Here is a 21372-nt window from a genome sequence, read left to right as displayed (position 1 = left end):
CCATTATGGGCGCCTATTCCCCCACACCTTTCATCCACACCACCGTGAGCCCTGCTCACTTTCCTGAATACCCAGCTTGTCCTCCCGCGTCACAAGCTCTCTAGTTGTCTGCTCTTGCTTTCATAGCACTCTTCTGCTCTCTCACTCAGTAATCAACACAAACCCCAGGCGACAATGACAAAACACAGCAAGAACAACACCGCGTCCTCGATCTTCTCGTACGCAGAGTACAAGAAGCTCGACTATGGCACGAAGCGGGTATGTCCTCTCGGCCGCGTCACACCCCTTGACAAACGTCCGACCCGTCCAGCAACGTCTAGGGAACGAGTCCATGCGTCGCTTCGACGCGTGCGCGCTCTGCCTCCAGCGCGCGCGCGACCCCGTCGCGTGCCACAAGGGCCACCTCTTCTGCAAGGAGTGCGCCCTGACCGACCTCGGTACGTCTCTAACGGTGCATAAAGGGGAGAGTGCGGATGTAGACCTGTCGTAGTGTCGCAGATGAACGACATCAAGCGGCAGAAGGTCCGGCTGGAGGCGATGAAGAAGGAGGCGGAGGAGGAGCGGGAGCGCGCACGGGAGGCGGCGCGCGAGCGGGTTCTGCGCGAGTTCGAGAAGGGCCAGCTTGGGCTCGCTGCGGTCTCTAGCATATCGACCTCTTCACGCGCCGACTCGTCAGACGGTATGTCCTTTCCGCTGTGAAGGTCCCTCCCTGCAGCCAGAATTTACACATAGTCTGCGTCCCGCAGCTCGAGGGTCCAAACGCAAGTTCGACTTCGACGCGAGCGCAGTGGACACGCTCACGCGGGAGGCAGAGGAGGCGGCGCTGCGGCAGATCGAGCGCGAACAGGCGGAGGCGCTGAAGAGCAAGCTCCCCGACTTCTGGCTGCCCTCGCTCACCCCGACATATACCTCGCACGGGCCCCCGACGTCCTTGGCGCAGGTGAAGCTGCAGACGACGTGCCGTGGCGGCAACCCCGCGCATCCGCTATCGTGCGTACTGTCATGTTATATGTTCATCCGCACGAGACTCACTCTATGTGTAGACGGAAGAACCTCATCCCGGTCAAGTGGACATACGACACCAGCTCGAACTCCGTATCCCAGAAGTCCGTGGAGTCCACGCCTGCGACCGACGCGGGAGACCAGTCGGTCGAGCCTAAACCTAGGGCGCTGCGAGACGAGGAGCAGCCACCGATGTGCCCGTCATGCAAGAAACAGCTGTCGAACAACACATTCATGAATAGTACGTCCTCCGACTTCCTTCTCGGCGATCACAGTCCCTCATCGCGATTTGCAGTGATGAAGCCATGTGGACACGTTACCTGTAAAACGTGCACAGATGCGCTCGTCAAGCCTGCGATGCAGTGCATATTGTGCGACGTTAAGCTCGGCGAGAAGGACGTGATCGAGCTCACTCGTGAAGGTACGGACGCACACTGGCTATGTTTCATCCCCATGCTAATGAAACCTCGTTCCCAGGGACCGGCTTCGCGGCGGGCGGTCTGGCAGAGACGTCCAAGAGGGGAATCGCCTTCCAAGGGTGATGTATACATATCGTCGTGGGCCCCCTCTCATGTATGTACGTTTGTCTGCTGGAGGTGTATTCGTGGCTGTGCGGGGTGTACAGGTGCAAGCCAGCAATGTGTGCGCGTCAACAGTCTACATATTGTACAACGTCTTGTCCGTGTCCGTGTCATACTCCGAGTCTGGTGGGGCGAAATCGCATAATGTCTCGTCTGGGTCCACGTCCGTGTCCGCTCCATCCTGGTCTACTCTGCTCTGAACCATCCCGTTCTGGTCCATTTTGTCCACGCCCACCGCGTCCGCGTCGACCTCGCCTGTGCCGACAGCAGCCCCCTCGGACGGAGAGGTGGCACTGGAGAGCGTGGAATTTGTCTGTGCGACCTTCGGAGTCTTCAAGGCCGCAGGGAAAATCTCGAGGCCCATGTTGTACACGGCGTGCGACTGGTGGCGCACCGTCACCCGGAAGAGAAACATATACTTCCCGCGTGGGTCGGGCAAATCCACCGCGGACTCGTCTCCCTCCCAGACCTTCACCCACTTCGTCCACGCCTCCCGCTGGGGAAGAGTGGTGCCCTCGCCCTGTCCCTCTTCTTCGAGCTTGCCTCTTCCCTCTTCTTCTGCCTCGCTTCCACCCTCGCCCTTCTCCTCACCTTTGGCGATGTTTTTGCTCTCTCTCTCCGCTTTCGCGGGGGCTATATATGGCGACGCGGTCTCCACCAGCCCAAATCGCACGCGCATGACGATCTCATGGTCGAGCCGGACGGGAGGACTATGCTGCACCATGATGATCAAGCCCATACCCTTCCTTCTGAGCTTGTACCCCAAGATGGGTTCCTTTACGGCGGAGGGAGTGTCCGCCTTCGCGTCCGATTCGTTGCGTGCGTTCGGGTCTGGTTCTGCGCGCGCCTCGTCTGCCCCGAAATCCGAATCGGTGCCCACTGTCGCGCACGCGTTCGACTTACTGGCTGCCTCAGGCTCCACTTTCGGCTCAGCGCCGGGCGGCAGCGAGTCGAGACGCGTAACCTGGTATCCCCGCCTGCGCAACAGGGTGAGCGCCCAGTCTGCAAGCTGCACGGAGATCGGTGTGCACACGGCCGGCTCGACGGAGTCCGTTTCGCGCACAGGCGGCATGCGTGTGAGGCTCGGTGCGGCGCGGCGGTGCGGGTCGCAGAAGAGGGAGCCATTGGGACGGATGGACGCGCGGCACTTTGCGAGGTCGGCGCGGGTGAGGAGGACGAGGCGGGAGGCCCCCGCGCCGCGCTTCAGCTTCGGGTTGTGCAGTGTCACCGGGCGCAACACCTTGGTCGGGCCGTGTACGAGGTGCGCGGGGAGCTCGTCGTCCGCGTCCGCGCCGGGCGCTGCGTACAGAGACTCCCTGCAGACGATGGCGAGTAGGCCTTCTGGCTCCTTCGATTCGCGGACCTGCCATGTGCACGGGAGGGGGATGAGGTAGAGTTTGGAAAGGGGATACGGGCCCTTGGATGTTGGCTTAGAGTTCGCCGCGCCCTCTAGAGAAAGCAAGACCTTCATAGGAATGTAGGGGACAGGGCTCGGAATGCCGTGAGGGGATCGAATCACCCACCCGGAGTTGTTCTGCTCTTTGCCCAAATACTCCCCAAACTTCCTGGGGGTGATGAACTTCATGCTGCGTCCGACGAGGAAGTCTCCGGGGTGGGTTGCGAAATGCGAGACGAAGTCGATCAGGCGTGTCTCGATCCACCCAACACGGGAGCGGTACTCTTGTATCGTTCTGTCGAGGCTGAGATCGACAGAGTACTTGTCGAGCCCCTCGATCCGGGTCGGCACCTGTGTGTGATTCCATGCGAAGACAGACGCGTCGGGCGTCCGCTCCCAGATCGCTTCTTGAAGGCGGACGAACGCGCGGTTACCCTCTCCATAGAGGGTGGGCATGTGGACGCCGAATAAGCCCATGAGGCAGTACGCCCTATCCTCCTCCCGCGTGGTCACGCGCGATGTCGCCCACGACATCACCATCGCGACGCACACGCTCTTTACGGGTTGGAACTTCGTGAGTACGAGCGGGGGAATACCGAGCCGTCTATAGAGGACGCTGGCCAGGCTTGTCTTCGTACCAAGGTATTTCCAGCTCGCGGAGAGGAAGATGACGTGGTCTGGTGCGAGCAGCTCTTGGAGAGTCCATCCGCGGGTGTGCCACTGACTGAGGAAGAATTCCCCGACCATGTTCTTCTGCCTTCGCGTGCTGTGTACGTCCGAGAGATACGCGTAACACACCACAGCGACCTCATACCAGCGGTACATCGCGTTGATCGCCTCCGACATTTCCGCGCTACTGCTCTTGTCGAGGCAGCAGGAGTCGATCCAGAGGTATTTGTGCCCTTCCGCACGTGCGCAGGCACATGCATCTCGAATTTTCCGCGACAAACGAGGGTCAGTGAGAACGGAGGGATGGGCCCAGGAGTGCGTGAGTTCAGTGACGAAATTGAGCCAGACCAGCAGCAAAAGGGCGATGCTTGTTCGTTGGTTGGCCAGGGGTGCACTCGACGAGATGCAGGGAAAGTGGGTGACTTGTTGCGGCAGGATCCAGAGTAAGATGCGACTACGACAAGGGACCGTATCAGCCGCGTTCCAAATTGCCAGTTTCCGGGTGGAAGGATACTCGCCCCAGATAGAAGAGAAGGTGCTGCAGAGCGGTGGGATGCAAGTAAGATGCTTGAATGGCGCAGACCTGCTGATAGGATTGTTCGCGATTCGGTCCATCCCATCTATGGCTCAGGATCGCATACGGAACGTCCATTGCGTTCGAAACCTCGCGAAATAGACCGGTGTCGGTGCTGAGCAGTCGCATGGTAGACCAACTCGACCTGAAGAATCGAGGGACAATCGTTGTCAGTATGCCGTCATGTCATGGCGAGGGAGCGTGCACGGCGTACGGTTGAAGAAGCCACCACCAGACGGAGGATATGGATGGCCCACCGATGAGGTATTTGGGACTCACAAACCCGTATATATACTATCCAATACCGGTGCCCTTGATGAACGTCAACACGAGGCTCCTCAGCCTAGCGAGTACTGCCTCGAGGGCTAGATCTCCCCATTGGCTGGCACACTGTCACATGGGACGTTCACAGAAGCAATGGGTGAATGTTACCATGACCAGATGATGGCGAGCTACTGGGCCCGGCACGCTGAGACGGCTGAGAACAGGGAGACGGGCGTTATCGTGGTCTGTGTACATGTTTGGTCTGTGTTGATCAATGCTATTTAAGTCACAGTGAGATTGACGGAACTGGCTCTGCCGCGCTTGAGCGAACTTACGACCTATTCTAACCACTTCTCTCGTCGATTTGAGATTTTGTAACAGGGTTGTTACGTGGTCGAGAAGATTGAAACCGAATTCGCGCCATGTTTGATAGAACCCGGCTGATGCACTGGCAGCAAAGGGCTGGACGGGTTACTCTACTATACATCGATTGATAACTACATATTATCGGGTACTGCATTCCGGCGCAACTAGTATCGTACAATAACGGCTATTACCCTGAGATGTCAACGGCCAGCCAATACATATTACACGACCTGTTTTTGAAACTGACAATGAGACGGTAGCGGTCTTCGAAGCCTAAGTCCCCTGCAACCTCGCTGTTTTCCACCAACTCCACCCAAGAGGTCATCACCGAAGCAGCACTCTCGACATCAAGTTCGCCAGGCACCGGCACAGGGCGAGCGCGAGAGGGCAAGACCATCGCCGCTGGGACGAGTCCGAGCCGCACGCGCAGCCACACTCTCCAGTCTTGACGGAATGCCTGAGTGTGCTCGAAAAGGATGGCGGATGCCGAGTCCTGCTTTAGAAAAGCATATCGGAAGAGATGCCCGTCCCCATGCGTGGCGGAAGCGTTCGGTGATGGTGGAGAGACGACCTCGTACCCCTGTGCTCTCAACGACGAGAGACACCACTCTGCTAATTGGACATCGATTGGCGAGTCCGAATCTTCGGAGGGCGCTAGGATGGTTCGGGGAGGGGGGGTATACAGTGGCGTGTAGGGATTGCTTGACAGCAAACCATGTCCGAGGTTGGAGATGTAATGCCTGCAGCGAGCAATGTCGGCGCGGGTAAGGAGGACCATGCGAGAGAAGAGACGGCATCCGCTTTCTTGCGAGCGAAATACCGTTGCACCGCATAGGGCCTTGGGAGTACCGAATGGAGCAGGCGCCCCGAGCCCGGAACACACGATCCCAAGGATGTTGTTGCAGTCGATGTCTAGTGTTGGACCCTGCCACTCACAAGGAAGCAGAAGGATGTAGAGATTGGATGAATATAGCGATCCGGGGTTCAAGGTCTCGGGGATGAAATGACGTAGGGGCAGGATAGGAAGGCGGACAGGTTCGCCGTGAGGCGATGGTAGAGTCCAGTCTTGAGGGACACTGCCCAAAAAACCAAGTCGCGTGGCGTATTGGGCAGGATTGAGCGGGCAGATGGAGGCGGCGCAGACGAATGACATGGGATGGTTGGCAAAATGAGAGGAAGAGTCGCTTGTGTGGTACCGCAACCGCCCGTCAGGTAGCTCCATCGTCCAATGCAAGCGTTTCAACTTAGCATTGAACTCGAAAGCGCCCAACTCCTTCACACGAGTGGGAAGTCGGTTAAAGTTCCAAGCGAAGATGGAAAGGTCGGGGTTACGCATCCTGATGGCCTCTTGGAGACGAGCAAAGGCATGGTTCCTCTCGCCGTACATGGTCGGTATATTGACGCCGAACAGACCCATGAGGCAGTATGCGAGGTCTTCCTCCCTTGTCGTTTCGCGGTCCGCAGCCCACGACATTCGGTGGGCGATAGGGAAATCATCTACGGCAACTCGTTTTGTCAGCACCACGGAGGGTATAGCGAGCCTTCGGCAGAGAAGGTCGGCCAACGTGACTTTCGTTCCGAGGTAGACCCAGCGCCTTGACAGGAAGACGACCGAGGCAGGTGCTAGGAGTTCCTGCAGAGTCCATCCGCGAGTATGCCATCGGGCGCGACAGAAGCCTTCTGGATCCACCCCCACAGTTCCGCCCCCTTCCACATCCGCAAGGTAGACATAGCAGACAGTAGCGGTTTGGTACCAGAAGTACATCGCATTGATGGCCTCCGATAATTCAGCGCTGCTAGTCTTGTTGATGCAGCAGGAGTCTATCCACAAGAAGTCGCACCCGTCTTCGCGGGCGCGCGCACATGCCTCCCGGATCTTGGACGACAGCTCGCAGTCCGTCAAAACCGAGCGAAGCGTACAACAGCGCCCGAGGACTCCGAGGATGATTAGTAAATACGTCAGGGGGGCGTAGAATAGAGCTGAGCGCATGGTCCCTAGAGGGGTCGACGAAACCGAGTAGCGAGTTTCGGTTTGGCGGGGTAGCGCAGAGAGCAGCAGCCGCCTATGGTGCTCGGTCAGCGCAGATCATGGTCATCTGATAAACTGGCTTGCCCGAAATATGAGAGGTAGATGTCGACGTAGCCCGGGTGTTTGTAGCGAGCTTGTATCTTACATAGATCTTCGAAGGATTGTTCGCCGTCTTGATCCCAGGTATGACTCAAGATCGCATAAGGCTGGTCTGTGGCATTGAGGATCTCGTGAAACTGTCCGTTCCTCGTGTCTAGGAGCCGCATGAGTCGCAATCTTTCCTAATCACATTCAGCGTGATGTTAGACGTGTTGAGCGTAATAAGTGACGTACCGTGAAAGATACGCAAGACTTAGGCGAAGATGTACGCTGAGGAGGCTAGAGAAAGTGGGAGGCGTAGACTGAGGGACGTCGAGCTGGACAGGAGACTGTCCCGCGGATGCCACTCTCCATCCCCTTATAGCTAGGAACACATGCATACGCACAGCTCTACGCGGAGCCTACATCGCCGCTGCATCCACATTTCACACAGGCCTTTGTGGAGGGGCTGAGCGAGGATGAAAAAAGGGAATGAAAAATGGCATCCGGAGTAAGGATCACCCAGATGACGCTGGGCACCCTACACCTTCTTTCTCGCCGCCGGCAGCTCTGATCAACGATGTATTTATAAATGCCTCCCCGTATCCTGGATCTGAAGTGGTGCACGTCAGCAATCTGACTGGGCAGCAAGCACGACACTAGTACTCGAGTACTCACATGCACAGCGAATATCACTTGGTTTTCTGTTCGATGACAGCCTGCACAAACCGCTCAACCTTCGCAGACAACACTTGTGCTGCCTTGCGCAGCTCGTCATTTCCGCCAGGGAGGAAAACGAGGGGGGCCGGATCGTCGTAGATGACCTTCGTCCCACCCTCGTCTACGTTCTCCAGGAGCATAAGCCTCAGCGGGATGTGGAGGCCTGCTGCGTAGTCGTGCGACAGCATAGTCTGCGCGATGAGCGGGTTCCCGAACGTGTACACAGCCGTCTGCGGCGTGGTGGGAACGCCCGTGTACGTCTTCATCCACCTGTGGTGGGCGAGCTCCCCAAAGTACCTAGATGACGCAGTCGATACGGTGCACCAAACGCATCAGGCACGGAAACGTACAGGAAGTCCCCTCCGGCCGTCAAGGCGTTGATGCCGGTCTCAAGTTCCTCCTTGGTTTGGGCCGTCCCAAGGACGCGGAAGACAGCGGGACCGCCCGCGGACTTGTTCAGTGCCGTTTCGAAGCGCGTAGCGACCTCTGCGAATTTAAGCGGTGTTTCGTAGGTGATACGCCTGCCAGAATATTCCACGATGCTCTTCGATGTGGCCATTAGCGGTACAACACTGATTGATGACATTAGACAAAGGACTATGCGTTGCCTGAAACGACGTGCCGGAGGCAGGAGCAATTGTGTGGTTGGGGGTGATGTCCTTGCTATCGACACGCCGCGCCCAGTATATAGCGGCACAGCCTCGGAGTCTGACTATGCATGCCGAGCTTGTGCTTCTGTACATATTAGGTTTAGAAGCTGGGCCGTCGATGAGTCTCGGCCTTCGCGATATCAGGCGATTCGACTTACTCAGTCTTCCGGGCACCCCTTGCGTGAGCCCGGGTCTATCGTCTATGGACGATGCATGTCTAAATGCTTCATCGCGTGCTGCGAGCGGTGTTCGTCCTCGGCTTATCTGCTGCTTACAAAATTGTCGAGGAGGTGACCAACCTGAGGTGAAAGAAGACATCGCCATGACATGTGCGCGTTCGTTCTACCTAGCATGGTCCAGCGAGCTCTCGAAAAGCTACGTTTATGTTCGTACGACGAGAAACTGCTCGGGGATCTCTGGATTCTCGTAAGGGGCCAATTTCACCTCTGTCCGGGTACCCCCATCGTCCGCAAGCACCCCAGACCGCTCCACCTATGGATGGTAAGCGTAGAATCAACACGGGGGTCATCTTGGCGCACCTGGAATACGCGGGTGTTGAAGCCAAACTGCTTGACGGTGGGTGGGCAGTCGCGGGCGATCTCGAGAATCTTGTTGTAGGACTGCCTCGGGACATCCTCCGAGCCGAAGTCAAGGGGTCTATTGACGTGAACTGCTCTGAGCCTGTGCGCCTTAGCTAGGCAGGAACCAAGCGTATCCTGGGTGCTGTTAGTAAACCGATCCCATAAAATCACAGCGGAACGACGACTGACCATGTCGTTCTGCTCCACAACGATGAAGAGCTGCTGCAGGACAGGGCATCGGGTGCATATGTCCGCGATCGCGCCAATGCCCATCCGCATGCGATGCACCGAGAACCGAGTCAACCGTTGACCGTGTGCGCTGACGACGGCTTTGCAAAATTCGTCGCTCAGCCGATGATTGACATGGCCACCAATGGTTGATATGTGGAACTGCTGCAGAGGTACGTTTGCGAGGAGGCTCAAGACATCTCGTTGCCAGTCTGCGAGCGAAGTATGCTCATCCACTGTCAGAGTGATCGAGCGTAGGCGGGACAAGGTGCCCGCTCGATTGCAGTGTTCGCTGAAAGCTCCCATATCCTAAGGAGCACATGAACTTCAGCTGATCATAGGAGACGGGAAGTAACCTACGAAAGCGGTCGACAGACCTTCCATCCCGAGCCCGACGATGCCTTTGTAGATACCAGAAAGAGCAGCTGAGAGTCCTTCGTGGGTGACCTTCGGGCAACCGACAAGATATAGATACTCTAGGTTGATTGTATGCGGCGCAATGTCGTGCAGTACACCGTCCGTGACTCGTGTAGAAGACTGCATAAGAGTACGACTTAACGTCATGAATGGACCCAAGTGACAAGAGGGCTCGCCTTGCAGATCAGACTCAGATACTGTAGAGTCTCTTTGGTGTTCCGCGTCCAGGAAGGCAATGTGTCGACCACCTGGCCGCTAGGCATGATGAGCGACAGTCTCCGCAGCTTGTCAAAGCGAGGAAGAAGGCCAGGATCATAGAAGTTATTATGCTGGCCGTTGAGCTCCAGTTCGCTTAAATTGGGACAGTCAAGCAGAGTTTCGAGAACGCGAGAAGTAAGTGAGCCATGTCGCGTCCAAGTACAAGCCCTGAGATTGACACAGTGTCGGACGCCTTGTAGACAGAGTGAAAGGATCGTGTCGTGCTCCTCAGATTGTAAGGCTTTGGGGAAATCGCGAATGACTGTGTCCAGTGATGAGTACCTCTTTAGTAGAAGTGGGCGCCGACGCCATCCCCAAGCCTATCGAAAAGAGGAGATGCCCAAGTCCCAAATGGACTTACCTAGTGTTTGCACCAATGTAGCGAGATGTGCGTACTCTGCCAAGGTCCTGAATAGTTTGATAACCTAGCCCGTTGCCTGAGCTCCTCCCGTTGGGCAAATTCGCGAAGATACGGGACAACATGCCTTGGATTTTCCCTCCTTGTGCCATGCATAGATGAAAACACGCTCGTACAGAAGCGGGACCGCGAACGTGTAGAAGGTCTTATTGACCAGACATAGCGCCGCGAGATGGCTCGGTCGTACGACGTGAAGCACGACCAGTGGAAGCAGCTCGACCGGAAGATCCTTGAATTGCGCGAACTCGCTCATAGTCCAGACACAGCACGAAGAGGATAGCGGCCGCGGCAGGTCATCGTCGTGAAGGAGGAGCGAATCTCAGCGAAATCATGGGCGAAGGTCAGGTATCGGGGAATATGAGCTCCGATGTGGCGGAGCTTAACTTTCAGGCGGTGATTGTAGCCTCCGATCATCTCCGACGCAACAGCGCTGTGGCGCCTGCGAAGTGTCTAAGTATTGACGGTGTGTACAGAGACCACCACTGTCCCTCTTGTCTCTGAACCACCACCATCTCTCTCGTGCTTCCCCCAGCTCGCCCGTCGCAATGTCCGACTTGGAAGACGAGACCGTCCTCAACAACGACGGCGGTGACGACCACGACGAAACCGAAGAGCTCGAAGAGCGCCCAAGGAAACATTCGAAGAGACGAGACGAGGAGGAAGAGGAGGATGATGATGATGAAGAGGATGAGGACGATGAGGAGGAAGAGGAGGATGAGGGTGTAGAGCGTGGCAAGAAGCGCTCAAAAGTACGCTCATCTCCTCGCGGTTAGTCCGGATATTAACCTGTGAACGCAGCATCGACACCACAAACGCCCCGCTGTTAATCGTTTCCTTGACGTTGAAGCCGAGGTAGACGAAGATGAAGATGAAGAGGAGGACGAAGACGAGTATGCGCGAGGTACTGTGGTGATTTGCAGTCACGGCGCCCTACGATATTGACCAGCAATCACAGACGAGTTCATTGCGGACACTGGGGTGGAGGGCGAAGACGACTATGACGCGCATAAAAACAGAACGGAGCATGCTCGCTACGACAGACGCGTCCGCGAGATGGACGACCGCGAACTGGAGCAGGTAGCAGAGGATATCAGTCTACGCTACAGACGCACTGCAGTGCGGTATACTGGCGAGATGAGCGACGTTCCCCAACGGCTCCTCATGCCGTCCGTACACGACGCGAATTTGTGGCAAATCCGAGTCAGGGTACGTGATTATGTTGCTGTGCGCGAATATGCTGCTCATCCGCCTCCAGCCCGGCAAGGAGAGAGACATCGTGTTCAGTCTTATGCGGAAGGCGGTCGACCTGGAATACTCGAACCACCCCCTACAGATTCTTTCTGCCTTCCAGCGCGACTCTCTCCAAGGCATGATATACGTCGAAGCCCGCAGCGCAAAACAAGTCAGCGAGGCCATTAATGGCCTTGTTGGCGTGTTCCCCAGTCGAGGAATCAATCTTGTTCCCATCGAAGAAATGGCCAGTCTCCTGCAGATCAAGCAGCAAGAACTCACCGTCACTCCGGGCACCTGGGTGCGCATCAAGCGCGGCAAGTATCAGGGAGACCTCGCACAAGTCATGGATATCACCGAGAATGGCGAGGAAGTCGGACTCAAGTTCATCCCTCGTATCGACCTGAACCCCAAAGACGACGCTGCTATCGACGGCAAGAAACGGAAGAAGGCAGGCGCGGGCCTCTCGTCTTTCAACATGCGTCCGCCACAGCGCTTCTTCAACTACGAGGAGGTCGTGAAGGTGTACGGTCGCAAGGGTGTCGCGAAACGGAATCAGGTCTACGTGTTCCAGAACGACACGTACAAAGACGGGTTCATCGAGAAGGACTTCCGTCTGGCGGCGCTGCAGCTCGACGACGTCAACCCTACTCTGGACGAGATCACGCGCTTCACGCGGGGGCAAGATGGCACGGAGAATGAGTCCAATGTCGACCTGTCGATCATCGCGGAGGCGTCTCGCAAGGCCGCCATTTCGGTGTTGCAGCCCGGAGATCACGTAGAGGTGTTCGAGGGAGAGCAGTCTGGAGTACACGGTACCGTGCACAGCATCGAGGGCGACGTCGTCACCATCGAGCCAGTCGGCGTGGACTTTGACGGTCAGCGGATACAACTCCCCGCCCGGAGCGTACGGAAACGCTTCAAGCCTGGAGACCACGTCAAGGTCATGACGGGCAAGAACGCTGACGAGACCGGTCTGGTCGTGTCAGTCATCGACAACGTCGTTACATTCCTGTCCGACATGACCATGCAGGAGGTATGTTACGACATCGCCACTCCATGAAGCTTTCCACTAACGATATGACGATTCTAGGTATCAGTATTCTCCAAAGATCTGCGAGAAGCGGCCGAAGTTGGGACTGGTACCAACATCGTAGGCAACTACGAGCTGCACGACCTGGTACAGATCGAGTAAGTTTGTTGCGCCCGCGGTGCATTTGTCGCAGCTCACCTTTGCTCAGTCAACAAACCGTCGGCGTCATCTTCAAGACCGAACGCGATTCCTTCCGAGTATTGGACCAGAATGGGCAGGTTCGCCTAGTGCAGCCCCATCAAATCACGATGCGGCGCGACTCGAACCGCGCAATCGCCACCGACTCAGAAGGGCACGAGCTGCGAGTCGGCGACAATGTGAAGGAAGTTGACGGCGAGGTACGTAGTCGGACCATCTACGCATCGGCTGGCGCTGATGCTATCCCATAGAATCGCAAAGGCAGAGTGCTGCATACTCACCAGTCCTTCTTCGCATTCTTGCACAATCGCGACTACTCCGAGAACGGCGGTGTCTTCGTGACAAGGGCTCGGTCACTTGCGTCGTTGGCGCCCAAGGGTAACATCTTGAAGCTCGGCAACACTGACCTTTCGAAAATGAACCCAGCACTGAGCGGTGGCGCTGGCGGGATGGTCGGCTCCGGCAACATCGGTCGCGGTCCCCGGGACAGGCTCATTGGTGTCTCAGTAACAGTCATCAAAGGCCCTAGCAAGGGCTACGTCGGGACTATCAAGGATACCAATGGGCCGCACGCTCGTGTCGAACTGCTCACGGGCAACAAGGTCATCACTATCGACAAGGAGAAGCTGCGTCGAAGAAAGTGCGCTTTTTCATTTCGTTCCTACCTTATCGACCCATACTCATATTACATCTGCAGTCCTGACGGTAGCCTGGAGGCCCTGGAGAAGTCGTTCGCCGCTATGGCTCCTCCCCGAGCGGGCGGGTTCGGCGGCCAAACACCCAACCCATACAACCAGGGTGGGCGGACACCGGCCTGGGGACAGACCGGGCGAACACCCAACCCCTACACCAACAGTCAGACACCGGCATGGATGGCGTCCTCGCGGACACCAAATCCATACGCGGAGGGCAAGACACCAGCATGGGATGCGACGGCGCGCACGCCAAATCCCTATACCCAGGGCGGCGGGAAGACGCCCGCATGGAACTCGTCGTCGCGGACACCAAACCCATACGCCAACGGCGGCGGCAGCTCCTCCGCGTGGGCCGCAGGGAGCGCGACGCCCGGCCGCTGGGACGCTGCGCCAACACCATTCGCCGCGTTCACGCCCGGGGCTGCACCCACGCCCGCTCCGTACTCGTCAATACAGACGCCGTTCGACTACCAGACGCCCGCGGGCGGTGCATACCCACAGACCCCAGGGGTCATGGGTGGGTCGTACGCCAACGCGGAGCCCCAGTTCGGTGAGTCCCCAGCCCTCCTCTCCGCGCAAAACGCCGTTGTTGACGTCGTGGACCTGCCGCGCCCCGCAGAGCTGCCGGCGAAATGGCTGCTCGAGCCCGCGTTCGCGCAGAAGCGCGGGTCCGTCGTCGAGGCGCGCGGCACGTTCGGCAAGTGGCACGGCGGCGACTTCGAGGGCAAGCAGGGCGTGGTGCTGAGCGTGTTCGACACGCACAACGACGCGTTCGAGTCGACCGCGCGCGTGCGTTTCTTCAACCCCGTCGACCCGCTCACCCCGATCCTGCCCGTGCCCGTGCAGTACCTCTGGCCGGTGCACCCCGAGCGCAACAACGAGATCGTCGTCGTGCTCGCGGGCGCGATGAAGGGCGCGGAGGCGCGCGTCGAGTCGCTCGAGCCGAACAACATCATGATCGTCACGACGCTCGAGACGTTTCACGTCGTCGAGACCCGGATTGACGAGCTCATGCGCATTTACGACATCGATGAGGTCGGCAACAGGCGGTGACCGCCGCCGCACGCTGTGTAGAGCTGATGTTTTGGGGTTGCACGCGTTGTCTGTTGTTTTGTTGTACCAGATCTTCATTATCATCATGTATTATATCCCTCACTATCCGATAATGCACTCTACGATGCCCATGCTACTGTACACAGCGTTCAGTTCGCTATACTCTCGGAGATCACGACTAGACTTAGGTCGCGGATGTAGTTACTACTACCGTAAGGTCAGTCGCTTTGGCTGCGCCGATGAAGAAGAGCATACCTTTACGCCCTCTCTTCTTAGCTGGAGCCTTTTCGTAGTGGAGCCAGGCTTGTCCGCCGCTTCGTCCTTCGCAGCCAGGGTGTCGGTCGCCTCCGTACTCGCTGCTATCATTTTCGTTGTACGTCTCTTGCGAGGCGACTTCACAGTTGCCTTGGACGCCGCGGCGAGGGTGTCATCCACTTCGACGGCCTCTTCAAGGTCCTTCGGTTCCTCAGCAACCCCAGTCTCCAACACAGCCAGCGCATCTGACGAACGCAAGTCAGCCACAAGTTCCGCAATGCGATTTTCCGAGCGAAGCATCGTTACCTGCAGTCTCCTCCATCTTAGCCTGCGTCCGCTTCGCGCGCTTGCGAGGCGTCGGCGTCGCCTCCGCGCCCTCACCCTCACCTCCCGCAGCAGCAGCGGCGGCGGCGGCGGCGGCCTCCTCCTTGACCATACGCGGGAACGGCTTCGCCGCCTTCTCCGGGCGCAGGTTCTCGTGTATCACCGGGTGCAGGTTGTACACCCGGTATAGGTGCAGCACCGCCTGCTCCTTGTCCTTCGCCTGTCCCGCGAAAGTAAGACGCCGCACAAACGCAGGGAAAAGACAAGGGGGAAGCGCACCTCGATCATGAGGTCCATGTCGTCGGGGAGGTCGGGGGGCAGCTCGTAGCAGCGGTCGGCGTGCTTGCGCTTCTCCATGATGGACTCTGCGCCGGGGCAGGGCGAGGAGAGGTGTTGCTTTGGCTTGATGCCCTTGCGGTCCCAGATCGCGTTGATGCGCGCGATTAACTCGGGGAGGGGGAGTACCGACGGCTGCAGGGGTTCTGTGAGTGCGTGCATGCGAGGCTTGTTTGTTCAGGAGACTCACGAATATCCAGTTGTGGTGGTAGTCGAACTGTGGCGTCGTGTCAGAGTGGGATGCAGTGGGCGCTGCGGGGGGGCGACTCACCACGATCGGGATGTTAAGCTCTTCGCACACAGGAAGCAGATCGTCTGCGTTGTAGCACATCTGCGAACGCTTGCATGTTACTGACTTGCTACGAGGGAAATCAAAGTCAAGACGCACCTCGTCGTTTTCGAGAACGAGTCGCGCCTTTATGTCGTCGGAGAGGCGCGTCGTGTATACCTCCTTGAACCGCTGGATGGTAGCATCCTTGTCGCCGAACATGCCCTATGAGGGTAATGAGCCACAGTCAGGATAGAGAAGTGAGAAGCACATACACCCATGTGAATGATCATGACAGTGTCTTGATCTAGCCCCATATACCGAAACATTTCGCAGTGATCTTGGACGTGGCTCGTAAGAGCCATACTGTGCATAGATCATCTTTACTCACAACTCAAGTCGCGTATGGCCGAGTCGACTACAACCTCTCTTGGGGAGCCCAGTTGGGTGAACTGCAAGAAGACTGAGCAGGGACGCTGTCATATACGTGCGAAATACACAAGTTACCTGTCCTGGATGCGTTGTGAGGCGATGACCATATTTTTTCGCTAGGCCGCCCGCCGCCTGTCGAAGATGTCAGAGGACATCATCTGTAGGCCGACGACGCATGCTTGCCTTCAGCTCCTTCTCCGCGTACTCCAGCGTGTAGCCGTACTTGCCATGCGACGCGAACGGGAACAGGTCTGACGATATCCGAAGGAACCTGATATTGTTCTCCTCGTTCCACTGCGCGACATATGGTCGCTGTTAAATTTTACCATTGGATTGGCGAGCACGCACCTGTATGAGCCTGGCAAGATCCTCCGCGTTTTTACGGCCCAGCTCCTTGCAGTAATCCATGCCGAACTCGGGCTTCAGTATCGTGTCGATGCGCAGTGTGCGCGAGCAGAAGATGGGCTCTGGCTTCGTCGCGCGTAGGATGGTGTTCAAGCACGCGTATCCGAGTCGCCCTGCACCTCGGTCAGTATCATCCCTCCACACTTCGACGTCCTTCACCGCTTGTGCTGAGTGACGGCCAAAACGGTGAGAGTGGCTCTCTATCCCTGCCCCCTCTCATAGAGCACCTCGGAAGGTCTCCCTAGGGGAGACTAGTGACTGAGACAAACAGCTCCCGCTCAGAGCAATGCCTCCGGCATATCCCATGTGTATAGCTGTCAGCCACGCATCACAGACAAGCTCGTGTGGCTCATCTTCTGGTGCATGCCATACTGTCGGACTCGATGTGGGGACTTGATATAAACCAACGAAGACACTGGCCATCCAACCGCGGTTGAATTGTATAATCCAAGGAGCATGTCAGGTCGGCCATAATGAGCTCCTCGCGACGGGGAAGACGTGCTCGTAACGCGGCGCGCCACAGGTGCTGAATTGTGGAGCAGAGCACCCAGTCTTCGTAGAATCGTACTCGACCAGCGCAACGCAACACATCGTGATCGCGGCAACATGACGGAGTGACGACCAAAACAGTGAGAGTCACTCTCATTGAGACAAACCAATGCTCCCGGGATATTCCGATTGTACAATCGCCTGCCACATATCGCCGACGTGTTTATGTGGCTCATTCTTTGGTACGCGTCCTGTAGTCGAACTCGTCGTGTGGGCTTGATAGAAACCGCTGAAGATACCATCTGAACGTGGTCGCCCGAGGTCAAACAAGCATGTCAGGTCGCGTTGTGGTCAACGTGCGCAATGTGTCGTGCCACACGTGCTGGAAGGCCCACACGACGAGCGCGATGTACGTGGGTAGACATACGCGGAGCTGTCATTCTGCGGGTAGAGCACCTAGTCTTCGTACTCGACGAGCGCGACACAACCGATCGTGATCTCAGCAAACTCGCGCGACCTGATCATATGGCTCCTCGGCACAGTGACTCTCACTGTTGCCACTCGCTTCAGTGGGAGTCGTTGGTCTCAGTGAGAGTCACTCTCACAGATCTGGTATATACTCGCTTGTGCTCACCCTTGAACGTAGTCGTCTTCGTCTCGACGGGTGGAATGTCGTATACGACCGGCTCCTTGACCTTCTGCTTGCGTTTCGGTTTCTTCTTCGGTGTTTTCACGTCCGCAGGTCCGTCGTCGTCGAGGTCGGTGAGCGGGCTTTCAAAGCCTGCGTCGACCTTTGACTCCTGTGCAGCGTCGTCCTCTCCTGCTATTGCAAGCTCTGTATACACCACCTTGCGCTTCTTCCGCGGCGAGGCACGGCGTATGAGAGCGCGTGCCTCTTCTGGACTGCCCACCAACGCCGGTCCTGTAATTCCAGGCTCGGGCGTCGTAGCTTTCCTCGTCGCTCGCTTCCGTTTGTTCGCCATAACAGCCTCCATATGTGTCTTCGCAACGATACTACACACGCTCGTCGAGGCTTTCCTGGATATATGCGCAGCAGCTAGCAGACGGAGGCGAGACAGAGGCAGCAGGAGGTGGTGGTTCATGCGCAGACCGTCCCTCCTGCCCCACCGACGTTTTCCCCTTGCCCCGCCACCGTCTGACAGCTACTCGCCTCTTTGCAGTCATTGAGCCGAGGATGCAGCCCGCCGCACCGACGTCACCGTCGGGCCACGATCGACGCGACGCGAATGTCACGTGCCCGCCCACAAGCGCCTAAATGCCCCCCGGTGCGCGCCGAGAGCGTCGCGCGCGTCGTGCACGACGCCGAAAACCACTCGCCGACGATGAGCTCGAAGCTGTCGCCCCAGGCGCGGCGCTGGCGCACCATCATGTTCACGCTGCCCATCATGGGCGTCACATCCTGTACGTCCCTTGGGGCTTCTGCGGCGTGTGGCAACAGAGAAACTCACGGAGGTGTTGTTGGGGCAGTCGTGCTGTACAAACGCCTCGTCCTTGGGGAACCGCGGCGGGTGCTGCCGACAGATTTGGACAAACACGGGAGCGAGAAGGTGGCATCGATCTATACCGCTGGGGAGGGGAAGGGCGAGCAGGAGGGAGGGGGTTCCAAGGGCGTGTGACGTTAGCATCCAGGCCGTGCCGTAGCTGCAGCCTGCACGAGTATTCCTTACTCGTCTCGCATGGCGTCGTGCAGCAGTAGAGTTGATGTGACATGCGGAAGGCCGCGGGATACGCAGGGAGAAGGGTCGAGACATACATTGCATGCAAACAATCCACGGTCCACCGACAGCTCTATGGATAACCCTCCGATCCCTGTTATCCCGCACACGCCGCTCCGACGCGCTCTAGTCCTTCTTGAGCTCCGTGTGGGGGATGATGCGCGTGCCCGGTATCCGTGCGGGGTTGAACGAACGGTCGCAGTCAGCATATGCCGTGCCTGCACCGAAGCCTGTGCCGAGTGCGACGGGCCATGCTCGCCCTGTATGGTGTGAGGAGGGAGGAACGTGAGCTTGATGTGCGATATGGATGGGGAAGACGAATGAAGAGTGAGAGTTGCAATAGAGAAGTACGCACGGCGGAAGAGGATAACAGACGCGATGACGCCCGCGCTGAAGCCCACTCCGCTATATGCAAGCCATAGGATGAGCACACTATCTCAAGATGAGGTGAATAACGCGACGTACGACTTCACGATGAGGTCCGCCACTATTCACGAGCCAGGAGGAAATGCAGAAAGCAAGTCAGGTATCAGTTGACATGCGCGAAGGTTTGCACGTACAGCAGCGGTCGAACTTGGAATAATTCATCAGTACTCAAGCACACATATAGTTGACAACAATGCACACCTTTTGCGCGACGATGTTCTCGCTCGACGTGGGCTTCGGTGTTGACGACATGGTGAGCAGCGGTAAGAGGTGTGTACGGGCGCTTCGTGCGCTCTCCGCGCTTCCGCTCCGCCGCGACCGGCGAGACTGCGGGCGGCGACTGCACGCGACTCAGCGTCCGTTCATACCACCACCATCCAGTTCTCGTTCTTGAATCTCTTGTGCTCGCTGGCAACAGCATGTGTTATCCGAAGGTGGACTCGTCTTCCTCTACTACCATGTGGTGAGAATTTCTTGGGCGCGATCGACCGCGAAGACGTGTTTTGTGCACCCGTACCCAGCTTCCACCTGCAGTCAACTGCCCCGCATACTGTCAGGTCGCTGTCAAGGGGTATTTCTGTGAATTGACTATTGCCTCGTGGTGGCAGAAACACGACCCGCGTGAGAATGGTGTGTAGCCCATATAGTCTTTGCGGAACCGCGCTAACTCCCAGCAATCTTGCACAGGGCACCAACTTCACACCCGCGGAAATCGATTATGATGGTATACAACCTTTGTAGATGCTACACTGAATAGTCCACCTCGCACATGAAAGTAGAGGGGTAAATCTACCAGCGCGAGGCACGAAGCCCACTTCTGCTCACCTGCTGCAAGCGCAGGAACATTTGCAACGTCCTAGGGCGCTGCTGGATGCAGTCATCGTTCGGTCTGGTCCTATGACCGGTGGTTCGACATCGAACCCGACCAGCTGTCAACGTTTGAACCTCAGCAAGGACCCTCCCGCGAACCAAGTCGAGATACGCTCGTGATCAGCTTAACAGCGTCTGGTAGCTCAGCTGAGCTTCAGTCAGATATAAGTGCTCTGCACCTCGTTCACCACCCCCCGTCGGTCGCGGTCATTCGCACCAAGGTGAGTACTGCTTTCCGGTGCTCCCATTCCCCGCTTGCTCGAATATTCCCTAAAATATCTACCAGCAATCCTGCACACCACGTAATATGCGACTGCTAGATACGGAGACCGGCTTGTTCTGCTGGTTCGAAAAACCGACCGACGTCGCCTACGCGATACTGTCCCACGTTTGGAAGATCCAAGGGGAACAGTCGTACGAAGAACTACTGCACATACAACAAGTCCCGGGAACTCGCCAGCCACTCGAATCACTTCTCGACGATGCGCGCATCTCGGACAAAATCAGGCGTTCTTGCGAGATCGCGCGTGGTCAAGGGTACCGATACCTCTGGATCGACACCTGCTGCATCAACAAGGAGAGCAGCACGGAGCTCTCCGAGGCGATCAACTCGATGTGGGAGTGGTACCGACTAGCGAGCGTATGCTACGCATTCCTCGCGGACGTGGATCCCGACGACGACGCGCTCGCGCCTGGCTCGCAGTTCCGCGGGAGCAAGTGGCACACGCGTGGCTGGACGTTACAGGAGCTTATCGCACCCATGTATGTCGTCTTCCTCGCGTGCGACTGGTCCTTGTTCGGCACCAAGGGCACCTTGGCGCGAGTCCTGGAGGAGGTGGCGGGGGTGGATCACGCTGTGCTGACGCATGAGAGGCCGCTGTACGCGGTGAGCGTCGCGCGGCGGATGTGGTGGGCTTCAAGGCGGCAGACCACGCGTGTGGAGGACGCGGCGTACTCGCTCATGGGGATCTTCGGAATCAACATGCCTACTATCTATGGGGAGGGCCCGCGCGCGTTCCTGCGCCTCCAGGAAGAGATCCTGCGGACCATTCCTGACCAGAGCATCTTCGCGTGGCATCACCACCACGGGTACGACCACGGCGACTGCATGTTTGCGTGGTCCCCGATGTACTTCTCGCGTTCAGGCAAAGTGAAGCCGATCGCGCACCGCGACTTCTTAGCTCGACTGGGCCTTGACGCGAACACGGGGGTTTCCAACCTACACCACCACGCCCTACGGCATCTCCACCTGTCTCCCACTCTTTTTCTTTCTTTGAATCCTCGTTTATTGCCCTCGAGGGCCGAGCCCTATGGTAGGCAATACAGCACGGGTGACTACGGGAGAGAGCCGAGGGGTCGACAGGCATACGTAGGGGGGGGGGGGGGGGGGG

At 57.6% G+C, this 21372-nt stretch overlaps 9 protein-coding genes across 9 annotated transcripts; 4 read left to right on the top strand and 5 right to left on the bottom strand.

The window, feature by feature from the left end:
• The first annotated feature begins 170 nt into the window (after window positions 1-170).
• Window positions 171-1738, top strand: TRAVEDRAFT_173966 (uncharacterized protein). Its single transcript, XM_008045481.1, has 7 exons — window positions 171-258; window positions 311-437; window positions 491-679; window positions 747-990; window positions 1044-1243; window positions 1298-1423; window positions 1480-1738. The coding sequence occupies exons 1-7, from the start codon at window positions 175-177 to the stop codon at window positions 1542-1544; spliced, it is 1035 nt and encodes a 344-aa protein (XP_008043672.1). The 5' UTR covers window positions 171-174; the 3' UTR covers window positions 1545-1738.
• A 1604-nt stretch (window positions 1739-3342) lies between these two features.
• On the bottom strand, window positions 3343-7147 carry TRAVEDRAFT_82850 (uncharacterized protein; the record flags this gene model as incomplete). The annotated part of the gene is made up of 2 exons (XM_008045480.1): window positions 3343-3908; window positions 6958-7147. Coding segments are annotated over 2 exons (756 nt in total), but the record flags the coding sequence as incomplete, so codon positions are not given.
• Window positions 7148-7542: 395 nt separating this feature from the next.
• On the bottom strand, window positions 7543-8238 carry TRAVEDRAFT_173964 (TT1751-like protein; the record flags this gene model as incomplete). Its single annotated transcript, XM_008045479.1, has 3 exons — window positions 7543-7572; window positions 7638-7976; window positions 8030-8238. 2 exons carry the CDS (start codon window positions 8236-8238, stop codon window positions 7652-7654), a joined length of 534 nt encoding a protein of 177 aa, XP_008043670.1. The 3' UTR covers window positions 7543-7572; window positions 7638-7651.
• Window positions 8239-8664: 426 nt separating this feature from the next.
• TRAVEDRAFT_74637 (uncharacterized protein) lies at window positions 8665-10520 on the bottom strand. The gene is made up of 7 exons (XM_008045478.1): window positions 10299-10520; window positions 10175-10238; window positions 9732-10075; window positions 9499-9675; window positions 9100-9447; window positions 8869-9045; window positions 8665-8821 (listed from the first exon to the last, which is right to left on the bottom strand). The coding sequence occupies exons 1-7, from the start codon at window positions 10482-10484 to the stop codon at window positions 8711-8713; spliced, it is 1407 nt and encodes a 468-aa protein (XP_008043669.1). The 5' UTR covers window positions 10485-10520; the 3' UTR covers window positions 8665-8710.
• A 256-nt stretch (window positions 10521-10776) lies between these two features.
• On the top strand, window positions 10777-14440 carry TRAVEDRAFT_52389 (transcription elongation factor Spt5; the record flags this gene model as incomplete). The annotated part of the gene is made up of 8 exons (XM_008045268.1): window positions 10777-10980; window positions 11030-11132; window positions 11187-11437; window positions 11487-12497; window positions 12555-12652; window positions 12703-12892; window positions 12944-13332; window positions 13390-14440. The coding sequence occupies 8 exons, from the start codon at window positions 10777-10779 to the stop codon at window positions 14438-14440; spliced, it is 3297 nt and encodes a 1098-aa protein (XP_008043459.1).
• Window positions 14441-14954: 514 nt separating this feature from the next.
• On the bottom strand, window positions 14955-17932 carry TRAVEDRAFT_133634 (UV-endonuclease UvdE; the record flags this gene model as incomplete). Its single annotated transcript, XM_008045477.1, has 11 exons — window positions 14955-15239; window positions 15299-15490; window positions 15546-15572; window positions 15627-15686; window positions 15744-15848; window positions 15899-15963; window positions 16015-16075; window positions 16131-16187; window positions 16209-16349; window positions 16404-16573; window positions 17584-17932. 11 exons carry the CDS (start codon window positions 17930-17932, stop codon window positions 14955-14957), a joined length of 1512 nt encoding a protein of 503 aa, XP_008043668.1.
• Window positions 17933-18292: 360 nt separating this feature from the next.
• Window positions 18293-18586, top strand: TRAVEDRAFT_133234 (uncharacterized protein; the record flags this gene model as incomplete). Its single annotated transcript, XM_008045476.1, has 2 exons — window positions 18293-18371; window positions 18438-18586. 2 exons carry the CDS (start codon window positions 18293-18295, stop codon window positions 18584-18586), a joined length of 228 nt encoding a protein of 75 aa, XP_008043667.1.
• A 225-nt stretch (window positions 18587-18811) lies between these two features.
• TRAVEDRAFT_133246 (DUF543-domain-containing protein) lies at window positions 18812-19363 on the bottom strand (the record flags this gene model as incomplete). The annotated part of the gene is made up of 5 exons (XM_008045475.1): window positions 18812-18945; window positions 19041-19090; window positions 19151-19172; window positions 19246-19258; window positions 19313-19363. 5 exons carry the CDS (start codon window positions 19361-19363, stop codon window positions 18812-18814), a joined length of 270 nt encoding a protein of 89 aa, XP_008043666.1.
• A 925-nt stretch (window positions 19364-20288) lies between these two features.
• TRAVEDRAFT_82793 (HET-domain-containing protein) lies at window positions 20289-21056 on the top strand (the record flags this gene model as incomplete). Its single annotated transcript, XM_008045474.1, has 1 exon — window positions 20289-21056. A coding segment is annotated over one exon (768 nt), but the record flags the coding sequence as incomplete, so codon positions are not given.
• Window positions 21057-21372: the final 316 nt, after the last annotated feature.

The sequence above is a fragment of the Trametes versicolor genome (genome assembly GCF_000271585.1).
Source record: "Trametes versicolor FP-101664 SS1 unplaced genomic scaffold TRAVEscaffold_12, whole genome shotgun sequence".
NCBI classification, from domain to species: domain Eukaryota; kingdom Fungi; phylum Basidiomycota; class Agaricomycetes; order Polyporales; family Polyporaceae; genus Trametes; species Trametes versicolor.
The sequence above is the reverse complement of the archived record's forward strand: the minus strand, read 5'-3'. Positions and strand labels throughout refer to the sequence as shown.

Excerpts from the sequence above, each read along its gene's own strand:
- TRAVEDRAFT_173966 (XM_008045481.1), top strand. The coding sequence starts at position 175 with ATGACAAAACACAGCAAGAACAACACCGCGTCCTCGATCTTCTCGTAC. Across the intron at positions 438-490 it reads GTGCGCCCTGACCGACCTCG|TGTCGCAGATGAACGACATC; the intron begins GTACGTCTCTAA and ends GACCTGTCGTAG. Across the intron at positions 680-746 it reads ACGCGCCGACTCGTCAGACG|CTCGAGGGTCCAAACGCAAG; the intron begins GTATGTCCTTTC and ends TGCGTCCCGCAG.
- TRAVEDRAFT_74637 (XM_008045478.1), bottom strand. The coding sequence starts at position 10,484 with ATGAGCGAGTTCGCGCAATTCAAGGATCTTCCGGTCGAGCTGCTTCCA. Across the intron at positions 9,046-9,099 it reads TTGTGGAGCAGAACGACATG|GATACGCTTGGTTCCTGCCT; the intron begins GTCAGTCGTCGT and ends AACAGCACCCAG. Across the intron at positions 8,822-8,868 it reads TCAACACCCGCGTATTCCAG|GTGGAGCGGTCTGGGGTGCT; the intron begins GTGCGCCAAGAT and ends TACCATCCATAG.